At 34.9% G+C, this 21974-nt stretch overlaps 1 protein-coding gene across 7 annotated transcripts in view; it reads right to left on the reverse strand.

Annotated features, from left to right (window-relative positions):
• FASTKD1 (FAST kinase domains 1) overlaps positions 1-21974 on the reverse strand; it is a 52828-nt gene that overhangs the window by 1165 nt on the left and 29689 nt on the right. For 6 of the 7 annotated variants that reach the window (XM_038584760.1, XM_038584758.1, XM_038584759.1 and 3 more), the window contains 10 exons: positions 19283-19393; positions 18263-18394; positions 13587-14073; positions 12230-12344; positions 9913-10041; positions 8977-9108; positions 8504-8617; positions 3260-3398; positions 2522-2636; positions 1155-1477 (listed from right to left, as the gene is read on the reverse strand). In XM_038584760.1, coding sequence (XP_038440688.1) covers positions 1382-1477; positions 2522-2636; positions 3260-3398; positions 8504-8617; positions 8977-9108; positions 9913-10041; positions 12230-12344; positions 13587-14073; positions 18263-18394; positions 19283-19393 — 1570 coding nt within the window. In that variant the 3' untranslated portion in view covers positions 1155-1381. Of the gene's footprint in view, positions 1-1154; positions 1478-2521; positions 2637-3259; positions 3399-8503; positions 8618-8976; positions 9109-9912; positions 10042-12229; positions 12345-13586; positions 14074-18262; positions 18395-19282; positions 19394-21974 lie in introns of those variants that run through there. The other variant, XR_005384671.1, reaches the window with a different exon arrangement.

Consider the following 21974-nt stretch of genomic DNA (forward strand, 5'->3'; position numbering starts at 1 on the left):
TACTTTCATCACATTAAATACTGCTGACAACTTCCAAATTTACATCTGGCACCTGGATCTCTGCCTTCACCTCCAAACTCATGCCTATCTAATATCTCCACTTAGATGTTTAAAAGGCATCACAAACTCAACATGTCTAAACCAAACTCATGATCCTCCCACCCACTGCACCCGCTACTTCTTCCTCCCATAGACCTTCCCATCTCAAACAATAGCAATAATAGCTTTTAGTTGCTCAGGACAAAAACTTAAAGTGTTCTTGACTCCTTTCTCTCATACCTCATTTCCAATCAGTGAGCATATGTTGTTGCCTCTGCCTTCAAAATTTAGCAAAACATCTGAGCACTTCTCATTACTTCCACTGCTGTTACTATAAACCAACCATCTAATTTTTTTTTTTTTAAATAGGCTCCACACCCAATGTGGGGCTTGAACTCACAATCCTGAGACCAAGAGTCACATGTTCTACTGACTGAGCCAGTCAGGTGCCCCCTCCCCCACAACCATCTATTTTTTTTGTCTGGATAATTGCAATGATGTTCTAATGGGTTTCCCTGTTTATACACCCGCCTCTCTGTAGTCTTTTCCCATCTCAACAGAGTAGCCCAAATTGATTCAGTTAAAATGTGAGTTCATATCATTCCTTTATAGAAACTCTCCAATGGCTGCTTATTCACTCACAGCAGCCATGAGGTCAGATCATATGTATTTGATGCTTATCTATCTTACCTTTTCTCTTATTATACTTCTACCCTCAACCTCCCACTTATTCTGGTCCACCACAGAGGATTCCTTGTTATTCTCAAATATGCCAGGCATATTCCTACCTCAGGATCTTTGTATCTATTGGTCCCTCTGCCTAGAATACTCTACTGCCAGTTAGCCTCACCTCCTTCAGTCTTTACTCAAATACCACTTTAGTGAGTCCTTCTCAGATCACTCTATTTAAAATTATACCTACCCAAAATATTCCTATCCCCTTTCCCCTGAAGTTTTTTCCATAGCACTTAATAGCATCTATGGTATACTGTATTTTATTCACTTATTTTGATACCTCCACCCATGGCAGATATGCTAAATTCACTGCTGTGAATTCCAGCATCTAAAACAGTTCCTGGCACTTACTAGGCACTCAAAGAATGAACTGTAAACTATTTAATTTGATTAAAATTTATAAGTCTCTTATATCAAGAATTTTATACAATTTCACAACCAGATGGTAAAGAAGTATTGGAGAAAGTGTCTTTATTTTAATAGGTATTCAACTGACCTTGAAATCAGTCAATTCTGTACTATTATTTTTTCATTGAGTCAGATCACTTAATTACAATAAGTTCAGATGTGACACACCATCATCACTAATTTTAAATAAAAACTACAATCATGATTTGCCTTCTCCAAATATCCGTTCTCTCAGGTAGTCCATCCGTGCTTCCTTTGTTGACAATGCCATAGAGTTCCATTCAAAATGAGGGATCTGTAAAATATGTCACATCATTGGAATGAAAGTTTTAAAGCAACAACAACAATAAAAACATCAGGGAAGACTTAAAAGCACCACTGAGTCAAGCCGTAGGAACCTGTGAAATTAGTTTACATATGCATAAACCATTTTTAGAAGCTAAGTTGGTCCTTCTTCCTGATAAAGCCCAGAGACTTACTTCTTCCTCACAGCTCCTTTTATCTTATCCTCCTATTCCTACAAATACCAATAGTGGACATTTTTTTCTTATGTACCTTCCCTATATATATATACACTAGCCTTTTCCTCTGTATCTCTACCCATCTCCACAGTGCCTCTCTCTCGTAAGATACATTAAAAAACCAATGGATATTCTAAAGACAATAAAATAAATGAATCTTATTTACTGTTCAAGAAAAAGAGAGGATGTTCTGTTTCAGAGATATTCTAATATTACTTTTTTATGTTAAAAAATGTTTTAAAAATTAATGTTTTTTAATGTTAAAAAAAAAGGAATAGTAGAACTTTCACAAAGAAAGGGAACACATACTGGATGGACCTAGAGGGTATAATGCTAAGTTAAATAAGTCAGACACAGAAAACAAATACCATATGACTTCATTCATATGTGATTAAGAAACAAATGAACAAAGAAAAAGGGAGACAAAAAAAAAACAAAAAAAAAACCAGACTCTTAAATAGAGATCAGACAGCTGGTTGTCAGAGAGGAGGTGGGGATGTCAGGGAGGGATGGGTGAAATAGATAAAGGGGATTAAGAGGTACAAATGTCCACTTGCAAAATAAGTAAGTCATGGAGATGAAAAGTCGAGCATATGGAATATGATGTATAAGACTGAAAAAATGTTTGGTGACAGATGATCACTACACTTAATCATGGTAAGCACTGAGTAATGTAGAGAATTGCTGATCCATTATGTTGTATATCTGAAATGAATATAACACTGTATATTAATTATACTACAATTTTTAAAAAAGGAAACACACGTATAGCCAGTTCTCCAGGGTTTTAGAGACTGAATTACATGAGTATTTCATACCTGAATTATGTGATAGCCCAAAATTTCCAAATGTCGTTTTTTCATAGCAGATTTTCCTTTTAAGTGAGGGATGTTTCTACAAAAAGCTCTTGAATCCAAAAATTGCAGAGCAATCCTATGTAAGATAAAAAAAAAATTTACTTCTGAAATCAAAACGAGACACTGAATAATTGCAAGCCTTTCAGGAACAAAGTTGCATCTTTATAAATTAACAGGAGCCAAATGAATATAAATGAGTGTGTTATTTTTCTACTTAAATTAGTAATTGGTGACAAGTAAGCCTATTCATTAGAGTTTACACCAAATTATAATAAAAATCTCCATGCTGTCATTCGTTTCCTTGTCCAATATATATTTATTATGTGACTACCATATGGAAGGCACTGTTAGGGATACAAACATAAAGAAACATAGCCTATAGTCTAACAGAACATGTGATACATATTAGGTTAATTATAATACAACTCAGATATCTTCCAGATATATTTCTTCCAGAGAAGATATTATTTACTTCCACTGAGGACAATGAGAAGGTTAGCACTTTAGTTAGAGACTGCTAGGCTTTGAATAGCAAAGGACAGACAAAGGTGGAAGGTACAGGAAAAGCAGACAGAGGCAGAATGCAGAAGATAAATGAGGAGAAGATTCTCCTACAATCACTCCTTAATAACTGAATTCATTAAATTATGCTACACTTAACGTCTAATTAACAAAATCTCAAACTAAGAAAGAAGCTACCTCTCAGCTCCTGGTGGCAGTCTTGATCCAGTTATTTGGGTGTTTGATTCCCAGTGCATTTCTGGCAGTTTTCCCAAAGTTATATTATGGCTTCCATACGGAAGAGGTTTTTTCTTTTTGTCCAAGACACACTCAAAATCTATAAGGAAGTACAGGAATCAACAGTATGAATTAAGTAAATTCTTACAGGTAGAAGTCTAAGACATAGTTTAAATACAAATACATATAGAGACATATATGTATATACACACACATATATGAAAGAACGATGTACACCTCCCTAATTATCCAACTTGTTTTTTTTAAGATCTGGTCCAATGGTACCTCACTTTGAAAATCGATCAATAAAAATCAACGAGGAAGTATTATTAAACTATACTTAGCACAGTTATATTTAGTGTTGGTGTAGGCCAAATAACATTAAGAGTTTTATTTTAATCCTCTTAAATCATTTGTAGCATTTGGAGGAAGCTAAACCCACTCACTGGAAACTAGTAAAGACAAAGATTCAAACATGTCTGTCCTGTATGAACTGTACATAAGAATAACTAATTGATATGGGGAAATTCTTTTTAGATAAATTCTGGCTAATGCAAAAAAATAATGATAGATGTAGAATATCACTACTTTACCACCCCTAATGAATGATGGATTTAGACAATAATTTCAATGACTGATAAAATCTATAGATGAAAAACTGATAGGAGAACTTTCTAATGGATGAGCTGATGAATCCATAATATAATAAAAACAAGACAACCAGCACTGTGTCTTCTGATATGATGCAAGAAGTATATACCACCTACAAAATAGTCTGGGTAAACAAACAAAAAAATCCAACCTGGATCTAACTTGAATCTAATCAAACCTCTAGATCTAAGGGGTGGCTTACAGGAAAACAAGTGATGCAGGAGCATGTTAAAAGATACAAGAGGACTCAAAAGTCTAGGATGTGGAGGGGGGGATTTGTTTTCAATAAATAAATTGTAAGGGGAAAAGTGATACGTAGAACTTAAAAGGACATGTCAACCAAATGTAATGTCTAGATCTCAATTTTAACAACAAAAAAAAACCCCAGTAAAATAAAACATATAAAAGACAATTGAGACATTCAAGCATTGACAAGCTACATAATACTAAGAAATTATTATGAACAATGGTGAGGTGATAATGACAGGACTGTGGTTATGTACCTTTTCAGATAAACATTTTAAGAGGATATGTGTGATTTGCTAGAAAAAGATCAGGTGTGAGTCTGGTGAGTGAGTTTTGGTAACTGTTGATGCTGGATGGGGGTTCATCATACTATGCTATTTTTTTTTTTTTTTTTTGGAAATTGTTCTGTAATAAAAACAATTGTGAAAGTATTTAAACCAAGAGAAAAAGAAAGGACAAATGAGAAAAGAAACAATGAATGAAAAGGAAAGAGTATATGTCTTTTATACATAAGGGAAACTGGGGCACTGAAGCAACTTCGAGCTAACTATCAAATGTGAAATATAGTTCTCTTATTGAGAATGAATTCTGGAGCTAGAATGCCTAGGTCAAATACTGGCTCCATCATTTGCCAACTATATGACCTTGGGCAAACAATAATGTCTTGGCCTCAATTTCCTAATCTAGAGTAATTTATGTACCTGGTAGGGGCATAATAAAGTCTATTATACATCAAACACTTAATACAGTGTTTAACATATAATAAACAATATATAGGCATATCAATTACTACTGCTGTTGTTTTATAAAACTGCAGCATTGTCTGACAGATGCATGTACCAACAAAAAGTCCTAAGGATTAAATAAGCTATCATATACTCAATACAATGAAATATGGATGCAGTCACTAAAAATAATGTATACTTCTGGGCACAGAAGAATATTTGCAATATATAAACATAGCTACAAACATTATAGAATAAACCATTTTTTGGTTTTAAGCAAGTCAGTTACAAAAATAGACAGCAAAAGTAAACAATGGTTATATCACGGTTATTTCTCTTTTTTGTTATTTGTCCTTTCTGGTTTTTCTATAAGTAGTATCCTGTGATTTTTTTTAAGTGAGTGTTTTTTTTAAAACCTTAAGCAATGCTCCTAATCCATAGTTATTAATCATACTATTACATTGTCTTAATTATGCTATATCTATATACATAAATAATACCAATTAAATCTTATTTTTGATTCATATACATTTTCACATAAAAATAATGCCTCTTGACATGAGAAAGTACAAATATGAATTGGAAATACAATAATCTTGAGACAGACTAATCCTACTTTCAGTACTAATTACATGTTATGCACGATTAGTTACGTGTGATTTTTTTCTTTTCTGTATTTTCCAAATGTTTTACACAGATATGACTATTTATAGTTTGAAAGAAACATTAACAAAAACAAAACAAAAAGAATAAAACGAAATAACCAGTCACAGTGCCTGACACAAAGTTGGTGATCAATAATTTTAAGTTATGAGATGGAATTACAGATCATTTTCATGTTTTAGTGTATTTCCTTCCAAGAGCATTATTTTTACAGGAGTATATTTTAAAATATAAACATATTTTAAATAGTATAGATTAACAGTATACAGTCTCCAACCTATGATTTTCCAACTTTACAATGGTATAAAAGTGTTATGCATTCAATAGAAACCATATTTCAGATTTTGAACTCGGATCTCTTTTGATGCTGGGCAGCAGTAGTGAAGATAAACAACGGATAGACTTAGAACCATCCTGTTTTTCATTTACAGGACAGTTTTCAACAAATTACATGAGATATTCAATACCTTATTGTAAAACAAGCTTTGTGGTAGATGATTTTGCCCAACTGTGGGCTAATGTAAATGTTCTGGGTACATTTAATGTAGGCTAGCCCAACTTATGAAGTTTGGCATGTTAGGTGTATGCCATGTTAGGTAAAATGCCTTTTTGGGGGGCCCCTAAGTGGCTCAGTTGGTTAAGCGTCTGCCTTTGGCTCAAGTATCGGTCCCAGGGTCCTGGGATCAAGCCCCACGTCAGAGTCCTTGCTCCTCGGGAGCCTGCTTTTCCCTCTCCCTCTGCCTGTCGCTCCCCCTGCATGTGCTCTCTCTCTGTCAAATAAATAAAATCTTTAAAATTAATAAATGTTTTGTTTTGTTTTTTAAGAGAGAGCATGTGTGCAAGAGCAGGTGCAAGCAAGGGATGGGAGCAGGAGGCAGAATGAGGGTCAAAGAGGCAGTTTCCATGCCCAGCACAGAACCCCATGTGGAGCTTGATCTCACAATCCTGAGATGACGACCTGAGCTGACATCAAAAGTCGTACACTTAACCAACTGAACCACCTAGGCACCCATAAATGCATTTGACTTGCAATATTTTCAACTTATAATGGGCTTATCAAGATATAATCCCATGGTAAATCAAGGAAGATCTATATCAATCTTTTAAAACAACCCTCTCCTAGAGAGTGCAAGTTATTCCCCAATACCTAATACTTGCTTTCATTTTTAATAGAATCCCTAAATCTTAGCTAGGTACCCAGAATAAAAACATTTTCTAAACTCATCCATAGCCAAGGGTGGCCACAGAGTATTCATTAAAAATGGCATGTGCAACTTCAAGGAACTATTCTTAAAGGGAAATCCTTCCTTTTCCTTCTCTCCTCCTCCTGCTTAGATTGTAGATGTGTTGGCTAAAGGACAAGGAGACATTCTGGGCCATAAAGTGGAAGCTACATGTTAAGGTTGTAGATTATAATAAAATAAAAAGATCTTGATCTTTAATGTTTGTGGTGCTGGCATCCCAGACCTGGATACCCTAAGAGTATGGGAGAAGGAAATAAACTTTGTTAAGTTCTTGTTATTTGTGGATTTGTTACTAATGTAATCCTAAGGTAAAACCAAACAACTGAGAAGATGTGTTCTGTAGTGTAAAGATAAGAGTATAAATGACTATTTGGTTCAGCCTTCTGAACACACAATCTGGTCATTCAGCTTCTGCCCAAACATTTCTTTACAAACATTTCTTCTTTCATTTTTTGATACATCTTTCCTAAAATTTTCCTTACATTGACTTAAAATATTTAATCTTTACCATATTTTTATCCTTGAAATAGATAAATTTCCCTTTCACATAACAGTCTGTCAACATATTTTCCTTGCATAATATATTATGCATATACTAAAGATTTATTTATTTATTCATGAGAGACACAGAGAGTGAGGCAGAGACACAGGCAGAGGGAGAAGCAGGCTCCATGCAGGGAATCCGATGTGGGACCTGATCCCAGGACCCTGGGATCACAACCTGAGCCAAAGGCAGACACTCAACTGCTGAGCCACCCAGGCATACCTAGCTTTTTTTTTTTTTTTAAATCATATGTTGTCCAATTTATCCACTAGCCCACTAACTTTATGTCACAATGGAATCAGAATGCCTTCTACAGCTAGACCACTGAGAAACAAGGTTAACCAGGTTGGAGCTAAGTGCATACCTACAGAAATCTTCATCTGAGTGGTTAATCCAAGTCAGTTTGTTTGTTTGTTTGTTTGTTTGTTTTTTAAAGATTTATTTATTCAGAGAGACAGAGGCAGAGACAGGCTGAGGGAGAAGCAGGCTCCATGCAGGAAGCCCGACGCGGGACTCGATCCCGGGTCTCCAGGATCACACTGGCTGCAGGCGGCACTAAACCCCTGCGTCACCGGGGCTGCCCAATCCAAGTTAGTTTTTGACATGAACTTCAAATAATGAAATGGGGGGGATCCCTGGGTGGCTTAGTGGTTTAACGCCTGCCTTCGACCCAGGGCATGATCCTGGAGACCTGGGATCGAGTACCGTGTTGGGCTCCTGCTTGGAGCCTGCTTCTCCCTCTGCCTGTGTCTCTGCCTCTCTCTCTCTCTCTCTGTTTCTCTCATGAATAAATAAATAAAATCTTTAAAAAAAAAAAAAAAACAAATAATGAAATGGTGCTAAATCATTTCCCTGACTTTGGGGTACTTCATGGAGAGGAAAAAAACTTTTGGGGATCTAGAAATATTCAGTGAATCTGAACCTGGGTTTTACTTAGAATTGATGAAAGATTTGTAAAAAATTTTTTTGAAAAACAACAAAATGCTGATGGTTCTCAGGCTGGACTATGGAAACTTGAATCATTGTATTCTTTTTTCTATTTTGGTCTGTTTAGAAATTCCATTTGATGAGATGATTCTACTTTAATTAGTTTAGTTTTCTGAAAGTACCTAGTAACCTACCAAAGACTTACCTATTCGGTGGTAATAAGGGGTAAGAACCGAGGCTTTTACACAATTGGTTCCTCCTAGCACCTCTGCTAACATTTTATAAATCTGCTTTTGTGCTCCATTCATGCTGCCAATATCTTTATGAAAATAAAAATAATTAGTTCACATAAAAGAAGTTCATCAGTTTCAAATAAGAACCCAGTTCTACAGACTGAAAAATAAAGATTAATATTTTCAACAAAAGCTTCAATATAATACCATACTCAATGATATTAAATTCAGAACAATATAAGTTCTGTGCTCTCTACCAAAGAGTAATTAGTGTCCTAAATATTAAGGAGTTCTTATAACACAAATCCCCACCTATAAAATGGTTCTATCAAACAGGTCATGGCATCCTCAGTAACTCTGGTGTCATGGTTGGGCATAACAAGGTACTAACTAATAATTCCCTTTAGAATTAAATTTTGCTGTCTAACCCAAAGAAAACTCAAACCTTTGTTATACTGTTGTTGACAGAAGCGGTCATGAAACCATGGAATCTGATACTCAGGGCACTCCAAGCAGACTGCTCTATTTAATTCCATAAGACGAAACTGGACTCTCCTATTTAGAGATGAACATAAAACTGAAATCAAAAATAAAATATTAACGGATTTCGATGGGTTGGACATAAAAAAGACAATCAATTTTTTTCACATGCATTTATCCCTATTATTTGTTAGTACTGTCATTCTCATAAAACCATTTGATTTGCACACACATGCTTTATATTAAGTTACTCAGTGGCATGATTAGGACCAACTCTTATGTTGTTTTCACTAATCATGAATATTAGAACTATATTTTTAAAAATACTACCAAAGAATTTTCATTGACTTAATATTCCACATTTAGGTATCTATCCTAAAGAAACAAAGGTGCGGTCAATGATTCATGTATAAAAATCATTATTTATAATGAAGAATTGGAAACAACTTACATGATAACAAATGCTATTACATTCATATCATAGATTATATAGACACTAAAATAATCATGATATCAAAAAATATTTAATGGCTGTTCAAAATATAGCTTGATGACAAAAGGCAACATATAAAAGTGAATATGCTAATAATCCAAAATTTATGTTAGAATACATCTAGGCATATAAACATACACATAAGAATAAGAGAGAGATAGAAAAGAAAGATATGCTCCAAAATATGACTGAAAGGGTAGTTTCACTTGGTGGTAAAATTATGAATAATCTTTTAATTTCTGTTTTATACTTTTCTTTCTATGTTTTCCAAATTTTCTACAAGAAGCAGGAAATACTTTCATAAACAAATAAAAATAAATATATATATATTAACATTTAAATGCTTCAGTATAGGTGAGTTGAAACTTGAATAAAAAGTGTAAGTAATAATTTAGTGTAGATACATACGTTCAAGTTGAGAATCCATTTTGGACAAGAATTTGATATTAAAAATTGCCTTCAGCAGATCTTCCGGAAAATATCCAAGTGCAGCCAAAGAGAAACCAAGAAACACTAACATGGGAGGCTCCAATCCACCTAAAACAAAATTAAGATTAAAAAAAATTATAACATACAGCCACCTCAGATGTACATAACCACACACGTTATTCAGGTCAAACCAGGTTTGAAAAAAACCATACAAACATAGCCTTGACAAAACTAATCTATACTGTTACAAGTCAGAAGAGTGGTGAAGTGCTTACCTTTGGGTGAGAGTAGAGTAGGAAAGGGGGACAGGAGAGGAGGACACTGTGGTAATACTGTCTCTTCACATGAGTACTGATTCCTTGGGTGATTCTCTTTATAAATTCATACTATGTGCTAAGGATATGTGAATATTCCTGTATTATTATTTTACTTCCATAAAAAGTTTTAAAAATTGCTTTGAAAAGATAAAGAATTCGAAACAAAAGGTCAGTAGTATATGTAATAAGTGGTCCTAGTCTCTGTATTGATGATAACAATATAATAGAGCTCAGGTGTGTTAGGTATCATTCTAAGCATTTACATATATTAACTCATTGAAATCTCATCTCAGTATACAGTAGGAACAATTATTATCTCTGCTTTGAAAATAAGTATACAGAGGCACAGAGAAGTTAAATGACTTGCCTGAAGTCACACAGTTAGCAAGTGGACAGTGAGGTTTAACCCAGAGACCCCAGCTCCAGAGCCTGGACTACTACTCTGTGCTGCTGTGTAGGGATCTCAAATATCCAGGCTGAGTGTAGACACACATATGAAGCTCAGGTTTCAAATAGCGCCTTCTCCCTACCCGTCACCCAACAGCAGGCACATGTCCCAGAGTACAAGATTGAGGTTATTTAGCTAATTTGCCTCGTCTAAGAGATATTTCCGATGAGAAGGAAGGGGTCCCTACTGGTAGCAATATTCTTAGAAAGGACAAAAAAAAATGTTAAATCTTTCCTTTTGGATTTTTTGCAGAGTTATTTAATAAATCAAGATCAAGTCATAAATGAGTTTAACAGTGGCCTGTCAAAACTAATACTTAATCAAAATAAAGAAAAATATTATGCCATTATTTAAAATTTTACTTATAAAGGTCTCCAAGAATTTTCCAAACATTCTCTTAGTAAGTCTTAAAAAAAATCAAAGCTGCATTGCTCAATCTTTCTTCTCTTAAACTCTATTTTTTTTTAAAAAAAGGACATATTTTCATTTCCTTCTGGTTGTTGACACAAGACTGAACAAGCAGGAAAGCACACTCTTTTTTTTCTTTTTTAGGATTTTATTTATTTATGAGAGAGAGAGAGAGAGGCAGAGACACAGGCAGAGGGAGAAGCAGGCTCCATGCAGGGAGCCTGACATGGGACTCGATCCCAGGTCTCCAGGATCACGCCCTGGGCTGAAGGCGGCGCTAAACGGTTGAGCCACCCAGGCTATCTAGGAAAGCACAGTCTTAAGTCTGTTTCAAGTCTTCTCTTTCTGCATATTGTTATGTTACTAAAAAAGTATATATATAAGGCCACACATGCATAAGCCCCACTCACGACTAAGTGTAAACATACCACAGCAGCCTGTTTTACTTGTCTGTTCCCAAAGTAGTATCAGACATGGTTATAATATTATGGTATCAGTCAATGGCAGGGGAAAGTAAAAAAAAAACAAAAAACCCAACAGACTATCAGAGACTAAGGAGGTATCAACCTAATACAATGAGTGGGTGCTGGGTTCAAAATAAACACTCTAGAAGGTATTTTTGAGACTAATGAGGGAGATTTAAACCTGGACTGTATATTAGGTATTATGAGTACTAATTTTCTTAGGTATGACAACAGTACTGTGGTGATATAAGAGGTCATTATTCTTAGGAGTTGCATGCATAACCAATACACCTACAGTCACGATGCCTACAACTTACTGTGAAGTGGCTCTGAAAAAAATAAGAGAGCAAGAGAAACAAACAGCAAAGCAAACACAACAAAATGTCAACAATTACTGAGTTTTCCTGGTGAGTATGTTGGTGCTCTTTGATTTTTTTTTTTTCCATTTTTTCTTTAAGCTTGATATTTTTCATAATAAAAATGTTCCAAAAATGGGTATAAACTTTTTTTAGGTCTAGAATTCATGGCCATTATCATTATCCCTTAAACAAGAGATATCTCTTAACACAGTGACAATGAAAAAAAAAAAAAAAAAAGCCACAGTGACAATGGTATCTTCCAACCTGCTTATTCAATATATTACCAAACAATATACCTACTTAAGTAAGAATTCAGGTGTTGAATGCAAATCCTGAAAAATTCATCATTTTGAGGTGGATCATAGTTCAAGGCGCTAAATGGAAGAATAATACCAAGAATCTCAAAAGGGTGGATCTGTATAAACACAACAAAATGTTATAGTTTAAACTTTAGTAAAATAGAACAAAAATTTACCTAATTATTATTTTGAGTAGAAATCTTTTTCTAACATGCCTAGAGTAAAATGATAAATGCATCACTACCGATTACTTCTCCCACCCTGCTGTAATCTACTTAGTCCCACCACTAGCTCCTAGTAACTCTAAGTATCAATGCAGAAAAAAATTAACCAGAAAATCTGCAAATCAGTTTTATTAGGTGTAAAATCCTGTTCCAGAATTCATTAGTCATTAAAATTAATAGGAAATAGTATTACTAATTTCCACATCAGTGCATTTTATAGAGTCATCATATAATCAAGTTAGTTTATAATATCAGGATATTTCTTTCATTCATTCATTTTTTAAAATTTCACTATTCACTCATTTGTCTAAAACTTAATGATTGCCAGGTACTACACTAAGCAAATAAGACAGATTTTTATTTTAATTTGGGAAATATACTGTCTTCTAAGTAAAAGCCTTATCCTGATATAGATTTTATAAGTGAGCTTCTTCTCACATAATAGAAAAAGTATTTTACAAGTAAGTTACAGAAATACATTTGTAAGAAGACACATTGACAATTTAAGAATACAGAAGTCAGTGTACACCTTTTTTCCTTCATTTTTCACATTTATCTCACACTTTTAAATGTAGTCGTTCCTAGATAGTAAAAGTAATATCACAGGATTATAGAAAAGAAAAAAAAATCATGCATACTCCATTTCCTTAATACAATCAAGTATATCCTTCTAAACAATGAATTTTGACTACAGATCTTAAAAATATTATAATAAACCAAAAGATGACTGCTATACTCCCCAGATCTACACTGCTGGAGGAAAAAACTTTAGAGGAGGAACAAACTGTTGAATCAGACACTAGAACTTAATTTTTAAAATTCAAATTCCAGGAGCACCTGGGTGGTTCAATCAGTTAAGCATTTGCCTTCACAGCTCAGGTCATGAACCCAGGGTCCTGGGATCCAGCCCAACGCTGGACTCTCTACTCAGCGGGGAGTCTGATTCTCCCTCTTCCTCTGCCCCTCACCCCCACCCCTGCTGAGGCTTGCATGCATGCTCTCTCTCTCTCCCCCCCAAATAAAATATTTGAAATAATAAAGAATAATAAAATTCAAATTCCAATTAATTCTCAAAGTACTTTGATAAACATTTATGCTTTTAGAAGTTGACAAGTATATAAAATTTAATTTTACCTTTTCAATCTGCTGAACAACCACTGAGGCTATCCTATCAAGTAGCAAAGTATTGAGGTAGTTTGTTCTAGAAATAAAAGATGCAATCTCTGCAACATTTTTGGAATTAATTTCATCCATCAAACGCAGTAAAGTAGCAACTGTTTCTTCAAGAAGTGACTCAGTAAACCAGTCTCCTTTTAAAGATTTAAGTTCTTTCCATAACAGATTCAAACTGTTGCTATTTCGTAGTCTCTGAAGTCCATAGTGATCTAGTTTTTGAAGCAGTTTCAGTTGTTTCCCAGTGGTACTATCCAGATATTTGCGATCATAATGAATCCATCTTAAAACAGATGTGGCAAAACCATTCAGGTCATTTAGGTCACACTGTGGTAAAACTGCTTCAATTTGAGATATCTCCACTTCACCTAGGTTAGAAGATGGAAGAATGGAAAGAGCATAGACCAGGATGGCAATCTCACTAGGTATAACACTAATTTTCAAGTACCTAAAAAGGGGAAAAAATGAAAAGAACAAAATTAATAAATCAGCAAAAAACCCCAAATATAATAAATCAGCAACAAAACAAAAAATAAAGTCTGAATAATAACCATTATTGTAATTAGCAGGTATAGTAGGTTTAAAATACAAGTTAGTTTAAGAAGAGTTATATTCAAAGATTACTGTTCCACAAAGGGTTACTAAAAAAAGTCTGGAGATTTTCTAAGGCACATCTCAAATATTGTATGCAAAAATGAAACCACAGGGACATCTGGGTAGCACAGTGGTTGAGCGTCTGCCTTTGGCTCAGGGTGTGATCCTGGGGTCCTGGGATTGAGACCAGCATCAGGCTCTCTGTAGGGAGCCTGCTTATTCCTCTGCCTCTGTCTCTGCCTCTCTCATGAATAAATACATTAAATCCTAAAAATAATAAAAAAAAAGAATTCTATAAAAAAAAATACAAAAACCAAAACCAAAAATGAAACCACAGTCAGGGTAACCAGAGCAAAGATCAGGGTCAGAACAATATTTCCAGTGCTTTTGCTGGAGACAGATTTTGGGCTGTTTGCTATGACCAGTTAGGAGCTGGTTTGACATAGTACAGGCCCTGCCATACAGCGATCACTGAGTAACACTTCTCATTCCTCTTTCCCAAATTCTCATGGTAACAGTCCCATCCCCAAAGTAAGAGTCTGGCCACCAGGACAGCAGTTGTTAAATTACAAATAAAAAACTGGAAGCTTTTAAAGAATCTTTTGGTTTAGAAGTACCAGGAGAAAAAAATCAAATCTATATTAAAACAAAGTTGTTGAGTTACTTTTTAAAATATTACATTAGCATATTAAAACAATCATAATAGACAATGTGAGCAAAAACTTAAAAAGTAGGGATCCCTGGGTGGCGCAGTGGTTTGGCGCCTGCCTTTGGCCCAGGGCGCGATCCTGGAGACCCGGGATCGAATCCCACATCGGGCTCCCGGTGCATGGAGCCTGCTTCTCCCTCTGCCTGTGTCTCTGCCTCTCTCTCTCTCTCTCTGTGACTCTCATAAATAAATAAAAATTAAAAAAAAAAAAAGAGTTTATGTTTAAAAAAAAAAAAAAAAACTTAAAAAGTAATTACTTCATTTGATATGGTCAATTCCTGTCTAGGAAACTAGACTAAGAAGATAATCTAAAATGTGAGCAATGGCAACTATACTTTAATTACAAAAATTCAAAAAAAAATACATAGTATTACAAAGAAAAATAAATAAAATGCTAACAAAGATCTGTGTTATGTATCATATATTTTTACATGGCTAAAATTTGAAAACTAAGGGATCCCTGGGTGGCACAGCAGTTTAGCGCCTGCCTTTGGCCCAAGGCATGATCCTGGAGACCCGGGATCGAATCACACATCGGGCTCCCGGTGCATGGAGCCTGCTTCTCCCTCTGCCTATGTCTCTGCCTCTCTCTCTCTCTCTCCCTCTGTGTGACTATCATAAATAAATAAAAATTTTTTTAAAAAATTGAAAACTAAATGTTCAATTAGGAAACACTTAAATGAATTATGGTACAGTTATATGGGTATTATCTAGTTATTAAAAAGATTTACAAATAGTTCTAAATGATGTGCGAAAATGCTAAGTGGGTAAGGGTAAGTGGGGAAAAAAGCTACAAAACTGTATTCTCAACTAGGAGAGAAAAAAACATTTATGCACACACGTGTAAGTTAAGAATATATCACAAGTAAATAAACCAAACCACTGCCAGTGGATGAATGAGTTTAGGAATGATTTTTATTTTCTTTTTTATACTTTCTTTTTTTATTCTCCAAAATTTTCAAAATGATTTTTATATAATATTTGGTCCACTGCCTGAGACAAAGTAGGTACCCAATTAGGACTAAATGCATATTTTACTCTTATAACCACAAAAAGATAAATATAGACTTTTATATAAAGAAAGCCCCCTTGGGACGCCTGGGTGGCTCAGCAGTTGAGCGCCTGCCTTTGGCCCTGGGCATGATTCCGGAGTCCCGGGATCGAGTCCCATGTTGGGCTCCCTGCATGGATCCTGCTTCTCTCTCTGCCTGTGTCTCTGCCTCTCTCTCTCTCTGTGTCTCTCATGAATGAATAAATAAATAAAATCTTAAAAAAAAAAAGAAAAAAAGAAAAAGCCCCCAAAGCTGCATCTATTTGCAGAACTGATCTAGGGGATAGAACTCTCAATATTTGCCAACCCTGCCATACTTGTCTAAAAATAAACCCCCAACGGATACAATCTCTCCAACCTCCACTTGATGTTTTTCCTAGAAACACTTCCTCAAATTCTAAAACTTACATGTGCATGTGTCTTTACTTACAATAGCACCACAGTATGGCTAAATTTAGAAAATAAAAATATGTGAAGTGTTGGCGGGGATACGGAGCAACAGGAATGCTCAGCCCACATTCTGCTGCTGGGAATATAACCTGGTACAACCCCTCTAGAAAACCGTTGTTTTTTTTTTTTTTTTTTTCTTTTTAAAGTACTGGTTCAGTCAGATTTAATTTTTAAAATGGAACATATCTTACATAAGGATCTTTTTAGAAATGCTATACCTATGTAGTCACTACAGGAGATGCACAGATCTATAACTCATGGGGTAAAAAGTATATAGACAATTTTGTAAGGATTTGAAAAACAATTCAAAAATAGTTTACAAAGAGAATCAGGAGGCAGAAGATGCTTCAAGAGGCATGATACTCAGAAATTGTTATGGAATGCTGGTTCACTTGTATCAATGTAATGTTCCTGGTCAAGATCTACTGATTATGAACATATGTATAACCTATGAACCAACAATTATACTCCTTGGTAAATATCTACAGAAATGCATACATATATTTATTAAAAGACATGTATGAGGATATTCAGAACACAACTACTCATAGTAGCCAAAAACTAGAAATAAGTAAAATATCCATCAACAATAGAGTGAATAAAAGTATTTTTGTTATATCCTTACAAAGAGAATACAATACAGCAAAAATATGGATAAATCTCATGAATGTAACCGTTGAGCAAAAGAAGTCACACACAAAACAGACAAAACTAATCCATGCAGTTGGAACTAGGCCTGGTAGTTAACCTGGGGGATGAGGAGGTAGGTGTATTTTGTGTAGATTACATTTCAAAATGGTAAAATAATAATAATAATAAGCCCACATTATTCTAGTATATGAATTCTCTGTTCCCTGGATGGTTTCAAGAGCTACTCATAGGAATAGTTATGTGAATAGTTTAATTAGACCGTGTTCCTTCTAAAGTCTACTTGAGGGCAGCCCCGGTGGCGCAGCGGTTTGGCGCTGCCTGCGGCCTGGGTGTGATCCTGGGGACTCTGGATCGAGTCCTGCGTCGGGCTCCCTGCATGGAGCCTGCTTCTGCCTATGCCCCCCGTGTCTCTATGAATAAATAAATAAAATCTTTAAAAAAATAAATAAATAAAATCTACTTAAGGAGATCCCTGGGTGGCTCAGTAGTTTAGCACCTGCCTTCAGCCCAGGGCCTGATCCTGGAGTCCCGGGATTGAGTCCCACATCGGGCTTCCTGCATGGAGTCTGCTTCTCCCTCTGCCTGTGTCTCTGTCTCTCTCTCTCTGTGTCTCTCATGAATAAATAAATAAAATCTCTAAAAAAAATATGAATGTTATATCCACAGAAAAACAGAAAACGTTAAATTACATAGATAAAATACTTTTTCAATAACATTACCCTTAGATATCTTATTTTAAAAATTACTAATTAAAAAATGTAACCTGCTTTGAAACAATCTACATGCCTTAAAACAGGTAAGTAAAAACAAAACAAAACAAAACAAAAAAAACAGGCAAGTAAGCAGACTGAAGGCCCCTAAGTATGAGTGCTCCCAAACAAAGTTTTGTCTTGCTGGGCAGCTCCAATCTTTTCATAGTTATTGTGTTTCTGCAGGAAAGGAAAATGCCTTGGCTTTTACTGTTATTCATGCCCTGGGGAACTCATTACCCTACTAGCTTCATTTCAGAATGTACCAGGCCTGAACGCTGACAGAATGGGCACGGGGAGAGATAAATGTGTTAATATTTTAAATAATAAGCCACTTAATTCTGCCTCCAAAAGTTCCAACAACTCTCTACATAATCAAACAAAACAATCATTGAGTTGAGATTATAAAATAAACACTTTGATTTAATCTTACCTAAGCAGTAATTCTCTGAGTTTCACAAAAAGCTCTTTACTTTGAAAATGTAGAAAAGTCAATGTTTGAGTTATCTTCAATAACTCGAATGGTTTATAGTCATCCAAATGTTTATGCAGAATTGAAGCGATTCTAAAAAGGATAAAACATGTATTATAATCAATTCATTCATTCATTTATTAAATATTTACTGAGGAGCTCTTTCATGCCAGACATGTTCTGTGCTGGAGAAACAGCAATGAATGAAATAGGATTTTCTGTTTTTGAAGAGCCATTTCAAGATGGTGATAGAAATGTAAACAATTAAGATAGAATGGTATAAGAGCTATCTATCAATGAAGTGTGAATGAAATAATATTTAATTATTAATAGTAAGAGGAGAGAAAAGCATAGTTTCACTTTTCTAAATAAAAAAACTCACAGAACAGCCATCAAATTCCATATCTTCCCCACAAAGAAATCTTTACCAAGAGTTATTAACAATTAGCAAAACTGATTTAATTTTCTTCCTTAATACACTGGCCCTTTAATGGAACTGATTAAAAGCAATAAGAAATGCTAAGAGGGAGTACATTGGAAGAAACAGGGTGGAAGGAATACTTTAAAAAGGAACATACAATAAAAAAAAATAGGAACATACAATAAAACATTAAATATATATAATCTGAACTACGCATTTTTTTTCTTCCTAAACTTCATATTAAAAAAGACAATATATGGCAGTATGATTTCAAGGTAATAACTGTGGTGTGAAACAGTTCAAGTTCATATAGATGCTCTCCATTTTCCTAGCATCATAATGCTCTACTTGAAAATAACAAAAGCAGCAAATGAAACAAAAAATGCTATAAACAATTTAAAAATCTCTATTTAAAAAAAAACTATTTAGATAATAAACAATGCCTTAAGTGTTAATTCCTTATTTCTTCAAAACTGATTATAGAAAAAAATAATGTATCCTCAATGAAGTTACTTATGAATGACAACTAAATGTAACACCATGAATTTCAGGAAGACTACTTTTTAATCAGATGTGAATTTCTGCTTTCCATCTCTTCCATTGCACTCATCACTGCCAGGGCTTGCTGGCTGGTTAGCTCCTCTGACATCAATAATATAGTTGATTTAAGTCTAGAAGTAAAGAAAAATATTCTTATGTTGAAAAACATAATGATTAGCTTATAAACAGTTTTTTATTTTTAAATAACAGTTATTAGGTAATGAATAGAAAAGAAATACAAACAAAAACTGAATTCAATATGCAGTATAAATTTTCTCCCCATATAATAGGGGAAAATATAAATATGATTGAACAAAGAAAATATATTGTTTTCATCAAAGGAATTAAGTCTTCACTACAATCTAATCTTAAATTGTCTCTTAAAAAATATAGACAAATGTTTTTTAATTGATGTTCAAATAAGATAAAGTTCTAATATTTATAAAATACAATGATTTAGTGAAATTATTCAGTACTACAGAGTTAAAGAACTAAAAACTGACAGTCAAACAATATTCCAATTATCCTAAATTGATTAAGATCTAATCAGGAAGCCAATATATCTACATATTAACAAACCTTATCTACTAAATACTTGCTGAAACACTATAAATTTACAAAGATGATCCATTTTGAAACCATCCAAAGTAGTACACTAATACAGGTATCTTATATAACTGTATCTTCTAGAATGATTTATTTTTTAAAAAGATTTTATTTGAGAGAGAGAGAGCACACAAGCAGGGGAAACAGCAGAGAGGGAGAAACAGGCTCCCTGCAGAGCAGGAGTTCGATCCCAGGACCCCAGGATCATGACCTCAGCCAAAGGCAGATGCTTAAATGGCCATCCAGGTGCCCCCTTAGAATAATTTAGAAGGCTAGCCCAAAACATGAAATCTGAAGGTAACAGGATAAATTAATTCTCTATTCATACTGGATATTTCTACACCATCCTTTTCATCAACCTTATCAAACATTTCAAACTCAGCTTCTGCTCAAAGCTTTTCCTAGCCATTTATGTTCACATTTTTCTCTCCTTTTCCTACTGTCTCTATCACTAATTTGAGTACTTATGCATAATGTATTCCAACGTCATGATATTTAAACATTTTAATTATATATACATTTCTATCCTCCCAATTGGAATTTAAATTCCATAAAGGCAAGGACTCAGTGAAATTCAACTTTTGTACTGCTTTAGCACATGAGATTTCAGTAGTACTTGGTGACCAAAAAAAACAAAAAACAAAAAAACAAAAAAACAAAACTCCAATAAAAGCTTTTTAAGTAATTATCTTGTCTCCAACTTATTATTTTTTAAGGTTTTATTTATTCATGACAGACAGTGAGAGAGAGAGAGAAAGAGAGAGGCAGAGACACAGGCAGAGGGAGAAGCAGGCTCCATGCAGGCATGGGACTCGATCCCGGGACTCCAGGATCACGCCCTGGGCTGAAGGTGGCGCTACACCGCTGAGCCACCCAAGCTGCCCTCTTGTTCCCATCTTGATAGTCTCTTAAAACATATCCTTAAATGTCTTCATATAATTCAAAGGACCCTTAAAAATAAAACTCTCCACGAATCTTTTGCTAACAGAGTAATGATGTAGATACCTCTATTATCCAATTCCTGGAACCCCTGCATAACTGAATCCACTATCATAATTATCTCTTTGCTCATACCTAGTAATCATGTATTAATTTAATCTTTTCCCAGAAGACACGAACAGATATTTCACCAAGGAAGACTACACATGGCCAACAGGCACATGACAAAATGCTCTGCACCACTTGCCATCAGGGAAATACAAATCAAAACCACAGTGAGATACCACGTCACACCAGTGAGAATGGCGAAAATTAACAAGACAGGAAACAATAAATGTTGGAGAGGATGTGGAGAAGGGGGAACCCTCTTACACTGTTGGTGGAAATGCAAGCTGGTTCAGCCACTCTGGAAAACAGTGTGGAGGTTCCTCAAGAAGTTAAAAATAGAACTACCCTAGACCCAGGAATTGCACTACTGGGTATTTACCCCAAAGATACAGATGCAGTGAAACGATGGAACACCTGCACCCCAATGTTCATAGCAGCAATGTCCACAGCAGCCAAACTGTGGAAGGAGCCACGATGTCCTTCGATAGATGAATGGATAAAGAAGATGTGGTCTATGTACATAATGGAATATTACTCAGCTATCAGAAAAGTCGAATACCCACCATTTGCTTCGATGTGGGTGGAACTGGAGGGTATTATGCTGAGTGAAGTAAGTCAATGAGAGTAGGACAATCATCATATGGTTTCACTCATATGGGGAATATAAGAAATAGTGAAAGAGATTTTAAGGGAAAGGAGGGGAACTGAGTGGGAAAAATTAGAGAGGGAAACAAACCACAAGAGACTCCTAACTCTGGGAAATGAACAAAGGGTTGCAGAAGGGGAGGTGGGCAGGGGGTTGGGGTAACTGGGTGACGGGCACTGAGGAGGGCACTTGATGAGATGAGCACTGGGTGTTATATTGTATGTTGGCAAATCGAATTTAAGTAAAAACAAATGAAAAAAAAATTAATGTTTGGCCATATTTATATCCCAAACAGTTCTATCTATATCAATATCTGGAAAAACTGGAAATTTTTAAAAGATGAAATTCACTCCAACCTGACAAGAACACATTTACTAAGATACTTAAGAAATGCCTTTGATAACAAACTTGCG

This window comes from Canis lupus, chromosome 36, assembly GCF_011100685.1.
Source record: "Canis lupus familiaris isolate Mischka breed German Shepherd chromosome 36, alternate assembly UU_Cfam_GSD_1.0, whole genome shotgun sequence".
In the NCBI taxonomy this organism is placed as follows: domain Eukaryota; kingdom Metazoa; phylum Chordata; class Mammalia; order Carnivora; family Canidae; genus Canis; species Canis lupus.